The 18,337-nt window shown below is 36.2% G+C and overlaps 2 protein-coding genes across 2 annotated transcripts; one reads left to right on the top strand and one right to left on the bottom strand.

Annotated features, from left to right (window-relative positions):
• The first annotated feature begins 3,216 nt into the window (after positions 1-3,216).
• On the top strand, positions 3,217-11,420 carry LOC137948289 (F-box protein At4g00755-like). The gene is made up of 6 exons (XM_068794325.1): positions 3,217-3,364; positions 3,780-3,938; positions 5,593-6,009; positions 6,118-6,305; positions 10,166-10,284; positions 10,781-11,420. The coding sequence occupies exons 2-6, from the start codon at positions 3,812-3,814 to the stop codon at positions 11,106-11,108; spliced, it is 1,179 nt and encodes a 392-aa protein (XP_068650426.1). The 5' UTR covers positions 3,217-3,364; positions 3,780-3,811; the 3' UTR covers positions 11,109-11,420.
• Positions 11,421-12,331: 911 nt separating this feature from the next.
• LOC137947755 (uncharacterized) lies at positions 12,332-12,851 on the bottom strand. Its single transcript, XM_068793524.1, has 2 exons — positions 12,693-12,851; positions 12,332-12,604 (listed from the first exon to the last, which is right to left on the bottom strand). Exons 1-2 carry the CDS (start codon positions 12,849-12,851, stop codon positions 12,332-12,334), a joined length of 432 nt encoding a protein of 143 aa, XP_068649625.1.
• Between the last annotated feature and the right edge of the window lie 5,486 nt (positions 12,852-18,337).

Here is an 18,337-nt window from a genome sequence, read left to right as displayed (position 1 = left end):
GGGCCTTTCCACAACTTTTTAAAAAACTTCGTCTATTGATTTTTTTTTTTAATTTCATTGTGCTTATACTTTCAAATTAGTTATGTGAGATTGAACTAAGTTGCTACTGCTATGGTAGAATAGGACTAGTATATTTTTTTTTGCTTTGATATTATGATATTTGCCTACTTAAGATGCTTTCGTGCTTAATTGTAAAACAACAACCCTTGCAAAATTCTAAACTAATGAAAGTCTTAAATAAATTTATTAGTAGTTGTTGAAAATCCCTTCAATGGTCTAAGTGCCTATACTTAGAGACTGTTAGTGCATCCTGAGGGAAAGTGAAAGTGAAAGTGAAAGCGATTTCACTCTCACTCATCCAAAAGCACTAGTGCGCGCACATGATGGAAAATGAAAGTGAAGTGTAAAATGAGTGAAAGTGAATTCTAACCCTAAACCTAGTTCATTTACTTTTACTTGTTCGCTCGACACTCTCTACATCTCCCTCTCTCTCAACCTTCCCTCCTTCCTCCTCTCTCTTAACCCTCTCTGCTTCCTAACCCTCATCTTTCTCGTCTCCCGCTCTCTTCCTGTTCGTCGTCTCGCACTCTTGACCCTCTTTGCTTCCCAACCTCATCCCTCTCGTCTCTCACTTTGTGCCACAGAGAGTGAACTTCCTAAAGAACTTCTAGTCAAACACATCTCTGGAAGCGGCTATGAAGAACCAATTGTTCGGTGCGGACCAGCCGAAACTATACGCAATACATTATCTAGGGCTCTAACCATGGCACTGTTATAGGGACTACGATTGCAATTGGAACATCAGTGACCAGCGGGTGTATGCGAGCGAAGTGGCACGCCGGAGGGGGAGGAAGATTCACGACACCATGGATGCCAAATTGCAGAAATTTTGTGCATTGACGTCGAGGAGGCGGATCGAGTTGGATTGGGACAGGAAGAAGGCAGAGGAATTTGGGTTTAAAGACTAACAGTGGAGTGTGAACATGTCAGATCCAAGGCGGCAAGTGTGAGATGCAATTTGTAGATGATTAGTGATTTTTTTAGTGTTTAATACGATAATACAAAAAATTGTATTTTTTGTATGGAAAGGAGATGTATTTAGTGAGATTAGAGTGTATAGTTCTTTTAGGAATAAGTATCCCACTTAAGAAGTAAATAATGAAAGCCATGGCAAGTTAGGAACTCTATGGACATTTCATCAAAGCCCAATTTAAGTTTCATACAATTCAGAGGTCTCCTAAGATTTCTTTGGCAACTTATCAACATTCAGTAATTCATGACTTTGATCTCGTCTAATTATCAAGACATGCTCTAAAAGTAACATTAAATTACTTATTATAAAAGTCACCATTTTGTTTATGTGTATTATTTATTTCGGTATATGATTTATTTTGGTATATTATAAAAAGTAAACCATTTTCTTATTTACGCTACATTTTTCATTTTGGGTAATAACACAAGAAAGTACTTTCCAATGCACTTTACATCAAGCACACTAACACGAAAAAGTGATTCATTTTCCATTTCACTTTCACTAGTTCATTCACTTTCACTTTCCCTTCCCCCTTTTAAGTGCATTAACCCTCCTTAGTGTTGTTGACCATAAAGTCCTAAGTGTTGGACAATTGTTGTAATTTGGACCCTTTGGATTTATTGTTATAGATGTCATTTAGTTATTGAATATAGTGAGTTGGGTTGTGAACGATTACAAAAATAGTTGTGTTCGTTATGGTTGCTTGTTAATTTGTATATTTAGTTTGCTTAAATACTTAATTTGAAAATTAAGTTAAAATTATTTATTAATTTAACTAACCTACTTCCTCCACAACGCCTATTTATCCTTGTAAAACCTACACAACCTTTTTCTGCAAGGCTTTATGTCTTGATTTTTGTTTGAACAAATTTTAGACTTTTGTAGCATAAGTTGTTTAAATAGAAATGCTTATTCAAATTGTTTTTCTCCAATAACTTTTCTATTGTGAGACTTTGTCCAAACAAGAAAGTTGGTTTAACTAAATTTTGTCGAAGGACTTCTAGTTTCTAGGATTTATTCAAACAACAAAATTTGATTAACAATTTTTTTCTCCATTGCAATTTTTTGTTGTGAAATTTGTTTGACCCAATAAATTTGTTTGAATTCAAAAATATTGTAAAAACTTTCATATTTTAAATAATTTATTGGAAGATAGGCCCAAACCCATACGACCAAGGAAGACCCATAAGATGGGCCCAAACACATAAGAAGTAGGACCCACCATGATTACCACGAGCTGGCATCCTTATCACGTATGTTGGAAGACCAAGAATGACTCGCAAATACATCTTTATCTTATGGTCACATCCTAGAAGAGTTCTAGTTTGAGTTATGTTTGTCTTTTATCTATATTAAGTTATTTAATTATGCTAGAACTTATCTTTAAGTGTTAGAGTTTGGGTATAATTGAGACAAATGTAGTTTTATTGTAATTGGACTCTGCTAACTTCTTCTATAATAAATAGGAGTTCATGTGCTCTGATTATAATAAGTTAATGAAATTAATAAAATATTTATTTTTTCCATAAATGCAACATAATTTATCCAATTTTTTTTCAAGGCACACTATTAGTCTTAAAATGTTTAACATCATTAAAACTCGTATTGAATAAGAATATAGAGACAACACGTCTTGTTGTTCAAATGGTCTATGCTATACAAGCTAAAATGGGATTTGAAAATCTATCAGAGTGACTCAAACACATTGGACAAGGAATTGATTATGCATGTTTTTGTCGCAAAATTTGTTTGAATTGAAAATACTGCAAAAAACTTTCATATTTTAAATAATGTCCAATTTTTTTTTTTTAAGTACATCGTTAGTCTTAAAATGTTTACCATCATGAAAACTCGTATTGAATAAGGATCTAGAGAACAAAAGGTTTTGTTTGTTCAAATGGCCTTCACTATAGAAGCTAAGATGGGATTTGGATAGTATTTAAGAAGAAAAAGAATTCACAACCAAATACCCAAAAATCACCCGGTTCTCCAAAAATTATTTGGCACATACCCAAAACGGCCGGAAAGATTGTCCGGACCAAACTGCAATTTTGGAGTATGCAGCCGACACGTAATCGGCCACCACTCTTGATTTGATATGTCGACTCATTTCCCTGAGCTGTGAGGTAGAGAAAAAGGAAAAGAGAAACGAAAATAATGAAACAGAAGTAGATAAACGTAGAGGTGTTTCTCTAACTCTTCCTCATTCGTTCGTCTCTGTCGGGACTTGTCTGTGGCGGTTCTCCTTCACTAATGATTGCCATATGACGATTTTCTTCTACAAGAAACATCATCGTTTCCGATCAGTATTTCTAACACTGTAGAGTAAAGGTATCTTTGCTTGCCCCTTTTTCTTTCCTTTTTTTATTTTTATTTCTTTCAAATTTAGTCTATGCGTAGGGTTTTAGGATGAACAGGGTTGATGAAATCAGTGCTTGTTTTTAGTTGGACTCGATGATCCTGGTAACATTCAGGAGAATATCAGTTTTCAGTTCCACATTCCTATTGTCAGAAGTGTATTAATCTTCTCAATATTTGTTATAATGTGTTCTGTGACTTGCTTTGTGGTTTATTAGTGATGGTTGTTGGATGATCTTGTGCGTATTACTTCTAACATAACAGCACCTACTATGATTTTGCTGAACTCCAGTTGTTTGATTCAATTTTTCTGCTAACATTGGTCGGTATTTCGTGTTTTTGCTTTAATTTTTATCAACAATTGGCTGTAATTTGGAGCTGTTTGCAGGTCATTGATTGGACGCATCGTCTTCAATTAACATGGGGGCTTCTGGAGGTTTTTTGGAATTGTTGTGTAATGATGTGTCAATTGATGTGCTGAGGCGATTGGATGATCCCGCTGATCTTGTTCGTGTTAGTTCGATCTCGCGATCCTGGCATCAATTTGGTGAGATTCTCTCCTCTCCTGAGGAAAGTTTGGAAGTGTTTCTTCATCTAATTATGTCTACCCTCGATTATATTATTTTTCCATAAAAAAATGGTATTGCGTTGCGTGATTTCCTGTTACATACATGATGTGAGGAGACTGCTCTGCTGAAAAGTTGAAAACCACACATTGAAAAGCATTGTAATTATAACCCAGATTTGTTTAACTAGATAAATCAGTTTTACATTTCAACGTAGTCACTATTTACTTTAAATTTGCATTGGAGTTTCTGTTTTTACTAAATGTAAAGAAGATCAAGGCTGTGTTTTTGTTGATCACTATACTAGCTTTTAATGTAGGCTTTTTAACAATATGATGTAAAGATAGATGCTAAATAAGTGGAAGTAGACAATAAAGTTTAAAGGAAATTAAGTATTGAAATTCATGCAATATCATTCTTGAATGAGGTGTAGATCTCAGTAATCGCACGAGGGTTTTTAGAGTGAGGTATTGGATTAAGTCCCTCTAGGGAAGGAAGCAAAAAATCATGCAATCTGGTTCTCCTATCTGCATCTTTATATTGGAGTCTCACATGAGTAACTGGCCTATTGCCTTTAATGAACTGGATTTTGGTGCCTGTTTTTCTTGTTTTAGTTTTTATTCATCTGTTAAGTTCTTTTGAGAGCATACTTTGCTTCTAAGAAGCTTTTCAATTTTTTTTTCGAGTGCGTGCTTGTGTACTTTCTGTGGAAGGAAGCTTCACTATCATCTCCGGTAAGCTTGCTTATTTCATCAATCCCATATCTCTTTGTCAGAAACTACCATGGCTGGGTCTTGCTTTTGTGATTACTTTTAGATGTCCTGATGGCGAACAATTTGAGCCTGTTTAATGCCTTCTATACATGTCATTTTTATAACCCTAACCGTGATTATGGTTCATGGAGCAGCCAAGTAGAGTGGTTCTTTAATCTGAGACAGTCAGAGCAGTTAGAATAAAGAGTCTGATCTGAGGAAGGAGGTTGTGGTCATTGTTTGTACATCAGGAAGTATGTTTTTGAAGGGCATGAATCACAATCTTAGGCTTGAGTTTTTCAAGGATGAGAGAGCAGAAAGTCTAGCTTCTACTTTTTTGGTTTCTATACATTCTTGAAACTCAAATCAGGCATGAGTTAGAAGTGGACGCAGGATTATAGGTGACTGGGGAGGGGAAAATGGGGGCATTTTTTTTCATCATATTATGTATTTAATTGTTATATTTTTAAGAACTTAGAATTTGGTCTTAGGGGTGCTAATTCAGTCTAGGATGCTGGATTTGTAGCCTGTCTTCCAGAATTTTAATGTGGATGATGTCTTTTCTTCAGAAACATCTTATTTAATTTGGATGAAACTTGCATTCTATTCATATGCTGATCAAATAGTCCTTCTGTTTTGCTAATCTTTTCTCTTGTCAGGGGCCGTATAGTAAATGGCAAACTTGGTCTTGTTGAGAAAGTGATTTATTATTGTGGCATGTCTCACATCTCTAGTTTCAATTCCTATTCTTACATTTTTATATTGATGAAAAATTATTATCCCACGAACTCTCTGTTTTGGTTTGGAAAATGTTTGGGTTTTATTCAAGTTTGTATGTTTGTTTATTTTAAGAGTTTCTACAACTTCTGACATTGTTCTGCAGTTGCTAATAATGGTTTCTGTAAGAAGCTATGCACAAGAATGTTCCCTGAATTGAAGTGTTGCTGCTGTGTTGTTGAGCAAAGTAATGTGACGAGGTCTTCAGAAGTGGGACCCAGCAGTTCTACTGAACAGGATGTGAATGTGTTGGAACATAGAGTCTTTGCGCGGTTAGCCCATGAACTTAAATCTACAATAAAAAAGGAGGATTGTGTTTCTGTGGCGATTTGTGCATCAAGCACTGACCACGATCCTGCTGAAAGCATTGAGAATACATTGGATTCAAGTGATAATGTGGGTCAAAGACCCTCTTATTGGTCCAGCGAAGGAGAGAGTGATCCTGATCTCCCTGAAATGCTAACATATAGTTTGTGTTCCAAATTATGCATTATTGAGGAGGTCAACATACAACCATTTGAAGGTTTATTATTGCTAATTTTCTCCCTTCATGAACAAACAAGTATTATTATTGATATGATTCTCCTTTTTCTAATCAATTCAAAGATGATTATTTTTGTTTTTTCTTCAGCCAATTTTCAGTTTGGTCATCCTATATATTCAGCGGAAGCTGTGAGGTTTAGGATGGGCTTTTCAAAAAACATTTTTTACTCATTGAGCCATTCAGAAGAGGAGGTTGTGGCGGCTCAGAGATTTGATGATGATGATGATGATTGTTACATATGGACATATGTTTCTCCAAAATTCCCAATGGTGCAGGTATGTTCTAATTATATTGCTGTCCTTTCTGCTTGGATGGGCTTGATGTTTCTCTTGTTTGCCTGAAAACAATTATGGTATTGCCATGGTGATGTCATCTTATGGAGTTATACGTTCCTTAGAAGGAATGTTTCTCTTACAAATATGGTATTGCCGAAGGAGTTTAGGGCTCGTCTATTAGGGAGTGCATTCTTTGGAAGGAGTTGATTGTTCCAGGGTTAGGGAGATTTAGGCATGAGATTTGTTGGTGAGAATATATCTGGGTGATTTGTGGTCTGACTTTCGGCTGAAGTTCATCTATGGCGATTGATTTTTCTGCTCTCTCATTTTCTTTTTTTGTGAAGTCATTTTGTTGCTGAGCTTCAATGGTGTCAACTTCTTGAGTTTGAGAGCAATGTGGGCTCCATTGCTTCATCCTCTGAATCTGAGTAGGGATTGACAATTGTCGTTTCCTAATGTTACCATGTTTCTCATCTATTACTCATGTCACTATGCCTTGAGATTGAAGATCTGTTGTCAATGTGCTTGTACCTTGTGTCAGTAATGCAGTCCTCCGCTATTTCTTGGGGCTGAGGTGCCACCACGGTTGCTTGAACAAGCTTGAATGGCTGTCTCGGGGTGCAAATCTGAAGGCTTCTCTGGAATTTGAAATTCAATCTGCCTTGTGATGTTGACTTCTAACTGAGAATTCAGATGTCTCCTTTCAATGTCCGTCTTCCTTCATGTCTGATGTTGATGATACTATATCTACTGCTTGTTTCTACCATGATAGATTTCGATTCAAGGATCGAGGGTATGATTTTGAGTCTTGCACTATCTTGCTGCTTCCTTTCCAAAGTCCCTTCGTTGATTTCTCCAAGAGTGCAGATTGACTCTGTAGTTGCTCTCAGCAAATTCTCGCTCTGCAGTTCCAAGGGGATGTTTCTAACAGTGTACCAATTTGCTTGGGCTATGGTGGCCTCTAGCGATGGAGGTCTGAGACTATAAAGCCTAGGCCAATATCATGGCAGGAGATAACCAACAGGGGTCATCCTACAATGCAAGAACAAACATAAATTTAAAGGTCCCAGGAAGGAGACGACCAAGGGTTGTGATAAATTCCAATTATCCCGAGCCCATTGAGCGGGGACCTTGGGGTCCAAGTTGTCTCTCCTCAAAGTTCCAACTAGCCAGTGTTGCAGGAAATCGATTTGTTTCCTTGATGTTCTTAGGTTCAGCCACCACCACCTTCTCACTTCCCGTGATCATCTGGCTTTTCCTGCCGAGAGGACTTCCATTCGATGCCACCTTTGCATATGATAATGACTGGTAGAATGGACTTGAGCTCTAAACCATTTGAACTCTCCTATTTTGATGCAATCAGTAATGGGAGCTATAATGATGCTAAAACCACATTTAAACCTATGGTAGAAGGACGCGAATCCATGGAAGCTCCTAACTTCATGTTCATTGGAGTGTTTGGGTCAATTTCTAATAGCTTTGACTTTCTTGAGGTTGATAAACACATCTGTGACAGACATAGCAAAACCCAAAAAGTTGACTTGAGAGCTCATGAAGGCGCAAATCTTAAGGTTTATGTGGAGTCTCAAAAATTCCAAACGCCTTCCCCAAATAAATGAGGTGCTATCTCATGTTTTGCTATAGATGAGAATGTCGTCAAAGAAGATGACCAAGACTCACCAATGAATGGCCAAAACACTTGGGTCATAACTCTCATGAATGTGTTTGGTGCATTATTCAACCCGAAAAGCATGACTAGCCACTCTTATTTATCATCCTTTGTCCTGAAGTCTATCTTCCACCCATCACCAGGTCTAATGGGGATTTGATGATAACCACTCTTTAAATCCATCTTAAGAAATATTTCAAGTCCTGTCATCATTCAAGTATATTGTCAAATCAAGAAATTGAGAATCTCTACTTCACAATAATTTTGTTAATGGCCAACTATTGACACTTGTGCTGGCTCTCATCTTTCTTGGAGCAAAAAGGGAGGTACTGTACAAGGACTAAGGTTTTCTCTAGTGAAGTAAATAATTCATCTATCGATCTCTATAATTCGGCATGCTCTGCATGATTCTTCTTATAATAGGGCAAATTGGGTAAGGATGAACTCAGCATTGAGGTCAATGGTGTGTTGTGTGTCGTGCAGTGGTGGCAACTCATTAGGCAGGTCATGTGGGACGACATCAGAATATTTGGCAACCATTTGATTCTCCTCCTCATGTATATCATGGTCACTGTTGTCTTGAGGTTCACAAACTTTTTTTGCCACTAATGCTAATAGTTCACCATGCTTTCTTGCTTCCATTCAAACTGCTTATGATTGAGCACATGTCGAAACCTTTGTTGGGTTCACTAGATTTCTTTGGGATGTTTTTTCACTTCCTTGGGTTTAGAGGGGTTAACCTTTATCACTGCCCTTTATAAAGAAACACATAAATATTTGACCTCCCTAATGAGCGACATTTAGATAAAAAATCCGTGGTCTGCCTAAAAGGATATGTGCAATGTCCATGGGAACAACATCACACTATGTGCAATCAGTATAGGCAGCAAATTGCAAAGGCACTAAACTCCTTTGGTTGACTGGAATGGTTGTTTGGTCAACCCCAGCCACTTCTTAAGGATGTGGGTGCGGACAGGTTTCAAACCTAGCCTTTCAATGGCATTTTTGGGTCATGGAACTGCACGTATCAATGATCACTTTGCAGTTCTTATTGCCACACTTAGTATGTGGAAAATCTTTGTTCTCCTTCAGTTATATTCACTCTTAGGCTTGAATAACCATTCACCTCACAACATTCATGTGAGCCATCTTATCTCTTGGCTCAACACCATGCTCCTCCCTCGCTCCTTCGAGCACATGAACAAGGCATTCGCCATCACATTTCTCTTCATCTTCATCTTCATCTTCGGCCCTTCTTTAGAGGCTCCTAGTAGGATAATGGTCTGCGTCTCCACATTGATAATAGACTTGTTCTGTATTGTCCTTGGAACTCTCAGTAGCAATTCCTTTCGTTTGTTGGCTTAACTTGAAGTTTGGACTGGTTGATGTCTTTTGACATTGTTGAGTTGTTACTGGCTTAGAGAAAACATCTATCCTACAGCAACTGCAATGTTGAAGAAAGCCTAGAGAAAATTTACTTACTGGCTTACATTTCACATCGTCTAACACTCTTTGTTTTCTATGTTACCTTCTCTCTGACATAAACTGCCATCTGGTGGTTGCTCTATTCCTGTGCCTGTGTTTTAAAGACGTAAGAATCCAGAGATTAGGAAACATCTGACCTGCAGTTTCTTTTTTGGACTGTTCACTAATACTGTCTCCTGTCTTTAATTCCATCCTTTTTTTTTTTTGGCTTTTTTTTGACTTTGTAGTCTTCTGTAGAACCACTGGACTTCTCTTAGAGAACCCACACAGGACTCTCTTTTTCCTATGGACTACTCTATCAATTCATCCTGGCTTCCTTTGTCTGTGACAGCAAGAAACCCACATAGAACCAAGCATTTTCAACATCCATGTTTGATCCATAACAAAATGGATCTGAAATAAAAATCAATTTAATATTTGATGTGAAAGAATGCTTAATCTTTTCTTGCTGTGATTGTCCATACATTCTAACTTTTACATACTGAATTACTCTGTACAACTGTCATTATCTTGGATTTGGATATGTACAAACATTAGATCTTTTTTTTTGAAATGATGCTGAACATTATATCTTATGTTTGACAAATGGCCTTTTTGTGGTTTAGGAATAATGTTTTGTTTAGTAACTTTTGAGGGAATTGCTTGTCATGTTAACCCTTTTATCTACAAAAAGTTTGATTGCTTAAATTGTTCTTTGTATGGACAGGAGAATTCCTTGCAAACATTTAAGCTGCCACAGCCTGTTCTGTGTATCGGAGGGATTCTGCAGATTGAGCTTCTAGGTAGAGTCCAGAAACAGGAGATGGATGGTCTGTACTACATATGGTTAGTACCTTTAGGATGATGTTCTGTGTTACGACTTGCAAAGTCAAATTTATGCCAGTTGGAAAAGAGAAAAACTTCATTAACTATGTAATATGAGTACAAATAGAGGAAAATAGTAGAGTCCAATTATAATTAAACTACCCTTGTCCCAATTACACTCAAAGTCTAACACTTAAAGACAAGTCTTAGCATAATTAAATAACTGAACCTAAATAGAAAACTAATATAACTAAAATACCTTTAAACTGAAACTCTTTTGTGAAACCTCCTTCTATGAGACTCTTGTAAGACTCCCCCATATTAATTCCGGTTATAAGAGATTTCTTATTGTGAGAATCATGTAATAGTCATCTCCTCTTCAACAATGATCATCTTATTTGTGGATTGTCGTCTCAGTATTTGGAGCTTCTATCACTGAGAATTAAATGAAATGGATTCTATCATTGCCCTTCTAAATGTTGTTTCTGATTGTATGTGGGTTTTTACTCTGATGTAGTGTGAGTCATGTGCAAGTTATGGGTCGACCTCTTCCTCCTGTATTTGATGTTAAAATTCCGAGTGCTGGTCAGAGCTGCTTACTGAAGTACTGTCCACAAACTGACTGTTCTACCCGTCCAAGCGCCTCTGGAGGTGGATGGCTAGCTCTCATTGCCAGAATTAGACAATCAAGGCAGCTGGGTGCAAGAGGTTGGAGTCGAACACGATTTCTGAATACCTTGCTGGGGAACGCACCGGCTGTTCATTTTGGCGGATCATCAGATGACGATGGGGGTGGCAGATCATCAGATGACGATGGGGGTGGAGGATCATCAGATGAATATTGAACAGGTAGTGAACTGATTTCATCTTTCTTTTTCTAAAAGGCATTGTGGATCGACAGAACCCGGGTTTCGAACTGGATAGGATGTGGGGAAGGAATTTGAGAACAAATAAAGGAATTTTGGTGTTTCTAAATGTTTCCAATTCCATCCGTTGTTTTTTATTTTTTTAATCTTGTTTTTAAAGGTTATTGGTACTGGAAAAATGGCGCTAATGGCATATGAAATGTGAAATCTGCTACTGTATAATGTTGACGAAACAATGCTTCATCTATGTGTTTCCATTCTACACTGCAGACATGAATCAAAACAGTGCAAGGATTGATTGTAATATGAAAAGTTGAATTACTTGCAATACTTTTGGTTTTTAAACAAAACGCCAGCGACAGGTTGCTGTGCCTTGGTTTAGAAAGCTTTCCCTGGAATACCACATTCCAGTCCAAAATAACATTACAAAGAGGGGTGGCATTGGACTGAGTCAAACTCGAACCTTGGAATCGAGTTTGAGTTCAAATTTTTTAACTGAATTTGAGCTCAAGTTCAAACTCGGGTTAGGAGTTCTAACTTATATTAAAAAAAAAATTAAAAATTTTTATTTTTTATTTTTTTTAATGCACTTAGTTCAATTGAATTATAAACTATCACAAAAGAGTTTAAACTTGGCAATGAAGTATACTAATGTATAATAATTAATTAAATAGACTTAAATAAAGAATAAATATCTCCATCAGTAGTATTTATTCTATTAATAAACAACAATATTAGATATTGACAGATCCAAAAGAATTAAACTATTGATCGTTTTTAAGGTTTGAAAGGTTTGAGATCAATAAGAACAATTATCAACCAACTAAAAAGGGAATTAATGAGAGTAATTAAAAAAAAAGATATTTTTCGTAAAAAAATCTATGCTAACGAATTAGCTCATGAGCTAACAAGCTAAGTTAGGAAAGTCTTAAATTTAACTTGTTATACTTAACTATCCTTATTTTAAGTTTGAGGTCAACCAAACTCGAAGTAAAAACTGAACTGAACCGAGATCGAACGTTTGGGTCGATGCCACTCCTAATTACAAAGACAGAGTTCTATACCAAAAGTTCCCACTCGAGTCAGAATTTCTCAGTCAGTGCACACCGGCGACTTTTCTGAGGGACCATCCAATGAGATAAGCTGCTGTCGCAGCCAGGCCACCATTCGATAAGGTGACAACAACTGAGATGATGTAGTTCTCACCAGCCATCTTGGCCTTGGCTAGCCCGAGAAGGGCAAGAGAGAATCGAAAAAACACAGGCTCCAAAGAACTTAGCAGACTCGCTCTGCGTGAATGAAATCAGCACAATGAAGGGCAAAAGAGGAGCAGAGCCGAAGATGACGAAGGAAGTGAAGGTGATGCAGCCACTCTTCCATGGCTTTTTTGAGTTATCAGGCGGTAGTATTCTTTTCTGGATACACATCTTCCCATCCACCATAATATCCTTGTATTTGGCGAGGGTATTCACCACCTTCAAAATCATTCTCCAATGTAAAACCTTACTGGTTCAGACCTTGTTAACCTTCAAAAACGAATGAAGTTTGAGGTCAGTGACTTACAACCATGGCGTCCGCTGGTTCCATCCCAAGAGATTCGTAAATCCTGAGCAACTCCATCTGCTGCAACCCCACCCTGTGCTTCACATCCCTTTCCATTGCATCTCTCTCTTTACTGGCCATATCTTTTTCTGTACTAGTAGAAACGAAAAGAACCTCCATCTTTTTCTCTCTTTACTGGTCTCCATTAATGATCTTCGGTGATTTGTGTTCGTCTCAGAGAAGCATTTATATCGTTATATTGGGAAGAAAGAGGGAAGCGGGAGTGAAAAAACCGTCTGGGTCAGCTGCGTGCGTGAAGATCTGAAGGGAATGCTGTGGTGTCTTCCTGCATGGCGTCAACATGGCAACGTTGTAAACTTGTTGCTGACTTAGAGGGCCTGGTTTGGTTCGGTCTTCCCTTCTATGGCCGGCCCCAACATTCCAGTCACAATCTTATGTTTCTAACCAAACTTTGAGGTAGGATTGGATTAATTGGTTCTTCTTCAAACTCCTACATAACTTCAAACCTACTTTTTTCTGGTGTTGCTACCAGCTTGCAATTGCTAGCTCGTGTTGAATGTAATATATAATGAGTTTCTAAGAGTTGAGGGGAAGAAATTGAAAAGAAAAGAAGAAGACAAGAATAAAAGAGCAAGTCAAGTTAAATTTCTACGAGTTGAGGGGAAGAAATCGAAAAGAAAAGAGGAAGTTAAGTTAAATATTTCTAGCACGACCTTAATCTCTTCTTGTAGTCACTTAAGTTAATTAGGGTGCAAATTACATAGATTTCTCTCTCTATGTACTTGTGTTGGTTTCAATATCCCCAGTAAGTTAACTTTGATGATAACAAACATATTATTCAATTAATGATGCATATTAAGTAAGCTTTGAAAGCATAAAAATGCCAAAAATAAGTCCTGCTAAAGCATTGTGGAAGCACAACTACTTGATTAGCCAAGAAGCATTTGAATGACCCATTGAAAAAGGGTACAAGAAGGTCAAGCTAGAGAGAACACTGTCCGAACACCTACTAGCATCTGTTTGATAGGACGAGAGAGAAAGCTCACCAGAAGAAATCGTCCAAGCCAATGTTCGAACTGTTAGAAGGACATTCAGCATAATCTCTAATGTTACATAGTGATGAATATGTTCATGACTCAATTAGGACAATACAAGTCTCTAAAGAGGTACTCCTAGTCAAGCATTGCTTTGACTCAAAGCCAAATTAGTGGCAAAAAGGTTACACATAATCTTATGGTATAGACTATAAAGAAATAGTCTCTTTAGTGGCTAAATTAAACTTTATAAGACTCCCTATCTCTTTTGTTACTATTAGAAGTGGTCCATTCTGTAGTAATTTGAAAGGGAGAAAAGAGGGAGATTTTAAGGTTTTCTAACCCGTCTCCCCTATTTATAGTATAAATAATTATCAAAATGATAGAAACCCAAAGTTACCCTCAAACAAGAGAAGAAGAAAAGTAGAAGAGAAGAAGAAAAACAGAAAAAGAAGCCACCACAAAATAGAAAGTGCCACCTCCATGAAACAAGGGTGTGGGGCCTAAGGGCAAACAACGGAAATGCTCAAAGGGCACGAGACATGAAGGCAAAAAGGGTAAAATGTTTCATCTTTTTTTATAAGATAGATCCTACTAGATTAGATTTATCTTAATTTATGTAATCTTTCAATTCCTAGAATCCCTCTTATATTGATGTAATCCTTTCAATTCTCTAAAATCTCTCTTGCTCTCCTCTTCCTCTCAAATTGGTGCCCCAACTCCCTTCCACTCTTCTCTTTTTTCCTTCTAGATCTATCTCCTCTCTTCCTCTACTTTACTCCTTTCTTCTTCTTTTCTCTCTTACGCTAACCCTCTTAACCTCTCTCTTTAAACTCTTCCTTGTAATTTTATGAAAAGATAAGGACCTTTCACAAGTGGTTTCTTATTAAATTTGATAGAGAAGAAAAGATTATGATCTGCATGCTTGTAAATTGATTAATGCAATTAAAAAAATAAAATTTGGAGCCTAGAATTTACGTAATCAAATAAAAGTAACCATAGTTGAAACACATAGGCTTCTCTTGAGGAAAGAACTTAAAATTAGAATTTCTACAAGTAACATGCTTCTAGCCTGGCCTTTAAGTCTTCTGATATGGATATCTCTCTTTGAAAAATCAAATTGAGAAACTATTTCTTCTGATAGGAAGTAGACTCATAGGGCCTTCTTTGATACATAATTGTCTATATAAATTCTCTTTCTTGATGGTACAAAATTTATTTAAAAGTAAAGTTTTCTACTACTGTGTAAATCCTTTCTATTGCTCGACCTTTGCTATTTTTTATGTAGATTTCTCTTTGTGGAGAACTATGATTGATAAAAATCTTTGTATTAGAAAATAGACTCATAAATATGTTTGGAAATATATAATCTATAATATGAAAAGTGTCGTATGAAGGTGCAAGCTCCAAGAAAATATGAGAGCTTGAAAAGAAAAAGACTAAAGGAAAAAAAAAACAAAACTAATTGAGATGACAAATAAGAAAAGAAATACACTGTCTCTATGGGTTGCACAAGTCAACCCACATAACATACTCTCATACCATGTTCTCTAACAAAGTGAAAGTCTGACAATACAATAATTCCTCCTTGGGTAAACCACTTTACCATGAGACTCCTTCTCATAAGAGTCATGTAAGATTCTGCCATATTTGTTCTTCAACATGTTGAACACAAAAATCAACATTATAAGATATTTTTCATTCAATCTTGTTTCTTATGAATGTTCTAAAAAGGTTTTGGGAAGATGCAATCTTAACTACTTTCTATCACATTAATAGAGTACCTTCCTTATATTTTACAAGGACAAATTCCTATTAAAATTCTCTACCCTACTCATCCATTATTTTCTCTATCTCTTCAAGTTTTTACTTGTGTATGCTTTGTCCATGTTATGGGTCATCTTGAGGACAAGTTAATTCCTAAGTCCATTAAGTGTACCTTTTTGGGTTACTCCAAATTACAAAAAAAATTACAAATGTTTTGATCCAATTAAGCATAAAGTTTATGTGTCTACTGATGTAAGTTTCTTTGGTTCTATTCCTTATTTTTTGTCCTCTAGTTCTGAAAGAAGTGGTGCTACAAATCTTCCCATGCTAACACAACAAGATGACCAAGATGAAGATATATATATATATCCTAAGTCAACTGAATGACGCTCCCCATTCACTATCCCTTTACCTTCAATCTGACTTGTCTGAATTTCAGTCTACTTTACCATCTCCATAGTTTGATCTTGACTTCCCAATATCTCTTAAAAAAGGTGTGTGCACTTGAACCAAGCATCACATGTCTAAATATGTTTTCTTTGAGGATTTATTAAAGTTTTTTAAGTAATTTTTGTTTCCCTCTTCTCTATTTCCACTCCTAACTCTCACATTGAAGCAATGAGGAGTCCTTTATAGTTGGTTGTTGTACATGTTAAGTTGTGGAGTCTAATTAATGCCACACGCTGAGTTGGTATGTCGAGTCCATGATATATTGATTGTTGTTTTATTAAGGGTAGTTTGGGGATTTTATACTTGTATTACAATAGCCATATTCTCTTTATATTTGGGGACGCCACTGTTAGGGTCATCATCATCAGAGAAGGATCATTAGTTGCGGTTGAGAGAAGTTAGAGAAAAAACTTGAGTGTGTGCGATTTCTCTTGTAAACTATTTTATCTTCATAGTAAACTACTGCAACGACAGAAGACAGGATGTAGTTTTACCTTGAGGCAAACCTGTATAAATCTTGTGTTCTTCATGCTTTTTTTCTTCTTCCGCAATTTTTATTACTCTCGTTAGCATTAAATTAGGGTGTCTAACTCTTAACAGTACAAGAAGAAATAACTGCTCTTGTATCTTGAAACACAAGGACTCTTGTTGATCCACCTCCAAGGATAATAGTTGTAGGTTATAGATGGGTGTTTATAGTCAAATATCATGCAGATGGTAGTCTAGAAAGGTATGAGGCACGACTAGTTGTAAAAGGGTGTACCGAAACTTATGGCGTGGATTACTTTTACACGTTCTCCTGTTAAAACATTTGAGTTCAACCCAAGTGATCCTATCAATAGTTGTTAATTTGGGGTGGCCCTTATTTCAAATTGATGTGAAAAATGCATTTCTATATAGTGATCTTCGTGATAAAGTGTATATGAAGGAACCATGAGGGTTTTGGTGCAAGGGGAGACAAATAATGTATGGAAACTTTAGAAAGCCATTTATGGACTCAATATAAAGTCCTAGAGTATGATTTGAGAAGTTTAGTCATGTTATTAGCACTTATGAGTTTTCGAGGTCAAGTTCATATCAATTCATCTTTCTATTAAACAGAAAATTTGACATTGTTGTGATTATTGTATATGCAAATGATATTGTTATCTTTGAGAGTGATGCTAGTGGCATTAATGAAGTTAAATCATGCGTTACACAACATTTTCAAACTATGGACGAAATCTTTGAAAGACTTTCTGGAAATTGAAGTAGCTCAAAACAAGGATAGTATATGCTTGTCTTAAAGGAAGTATATTATGGATCTAATAACTGGAACAGACTTGTCAGAAGCAAAGTTGACAGGTGCTCCAACTGAAGTTTATCATGTTTTGCACAATGAGACTAGTCCACCTCTAGAAAATGCATTACAATATAAAAGATTGGTAGGAAAACTCATTATGCTACTGTAACGAGACCATATATTATGTCTGTTCAGAGTATGGTAAGTCAATTTATGGACACGCCAAAGAAGGTAAATCTTGAGCCTAAAAGGTACTTCAAGAAAGTGATTGATCCAAAAAAAGAATGGACATGTAGTGGTGAAGGATTTTTTAGATGCAAATTATGTAGGGTCTCATTTAGATAAGAGATCTACAAGTAATCACTATACAATTGTTGGTGATAACTTGGTATTTTGGAAGAGCAAAAAATAAACAGTAGTAGCAAGATCCAATGTAGAAGACGAGAATAGAGCTATATATTATACGAAATGTAAGATGATGTGGATTAAATCCTTACTCATTGAATGTGGTCTTTCTATTACTCTACTTATGTAAATGTCATGTGACAACCAGGCGACAATTTATTTCTCAAACAATCCAGTGTTTGACAAAAGAACAAAGCATATTCAAGTGTATTTCCATTTTATTAGAGACACAATTGTAAAAGAAACATATCTACTCCACATGTTAGATAAGCAAATCAGTTAGGTTATATTTTTACTAAAGCAATCCATTAAAGAATGTTTCGAATATTTTTATAACAAGCAAGTCTTACTAGATATATTAAACTTCAGTTCGATGGAGAGTTAAAAAAATTTAGTGTACTTAAATATATTATGTATGATTATAGTTACATGTAAGTTGAAAAATGTATTATGTATGACTATAGTTACTTATAAGTGAAAAAATGACAAATGGGTTATTTTTATGTAATGTTAAGGATATTTTTGTGGTATTGTAAATTACCATAATAATATAAAAAGAGAGAGGGAGGACGAGTTCCTCATCTTGTCCTCCTCCCTCACTTGCCTAGAACCAAGAGCAAATAGAAAAATTCTATACTAAACAATTACCATTCATTTTAGCACTAGAAAGAGAGTAAATATGGTTCTAATCTAGGAACTACGGAGGC

The sequence above is a fragment of the Aristolochia californica genome, unplaced genomic scaffold (assembly GCF_029961685.1).
Source record: "Aristolochia californica isolate CCGP_79_NKW_82.1479 unplaced genomic scaffold, dmAriCali1.0.hap1 SCAF_13, whole genome shotgun sequence".
Taxonomy (NCBI): Eukaryota; Viridiplantae; Streptophyta; class Magnoliopsida; order Piperales; family Aristolochiaceae; genus Aristolochia; species Aristolochia californica.
Note: the sequence above shows the minus strand (reverse complement) of the source record. Positions and strands in the feature narration are given on the sequence as shown.

Bases quoted from the DNA above. Each gene is read 5' to 3' on its own strand.
- LOC137948289 (XM_068794325.1), top strand. From the start codon at position 3,812: ATGGGGGCTTCTGGAGGTTTTTTGGAATTGTTGTGTAATGATGTGTCA. The intron at 6,306-10,165 runs GTATGTTCTAAT...TTGTATGGACAG, and splicing joins CAAAATTCCCAATGGTGCAG to GAGAATTCCTTGCAAACATT. The intron at 10,285-10,780 runs GTTAGTACCTTT...ACTCTGATGTAG, and splicing joins GATGGTCTGTACTACATATG to TGTGAGTCATGTGCAAGTTA.
- LOC137947755 (XM_068793524.1), bottom strand. From the start codon at position 12,851: ATGGAGGTTCTTTTCGTTTCTACTAGTACAGAAAAAGATATGGCCAGT. The intron at 12,605-12,692 runs GTAAGTCACTGA...ATGATTTTGAAG, and splicing joins AACCAGCGGACGCCATGGTT to GTGGTGAATACCCTCGCCAA.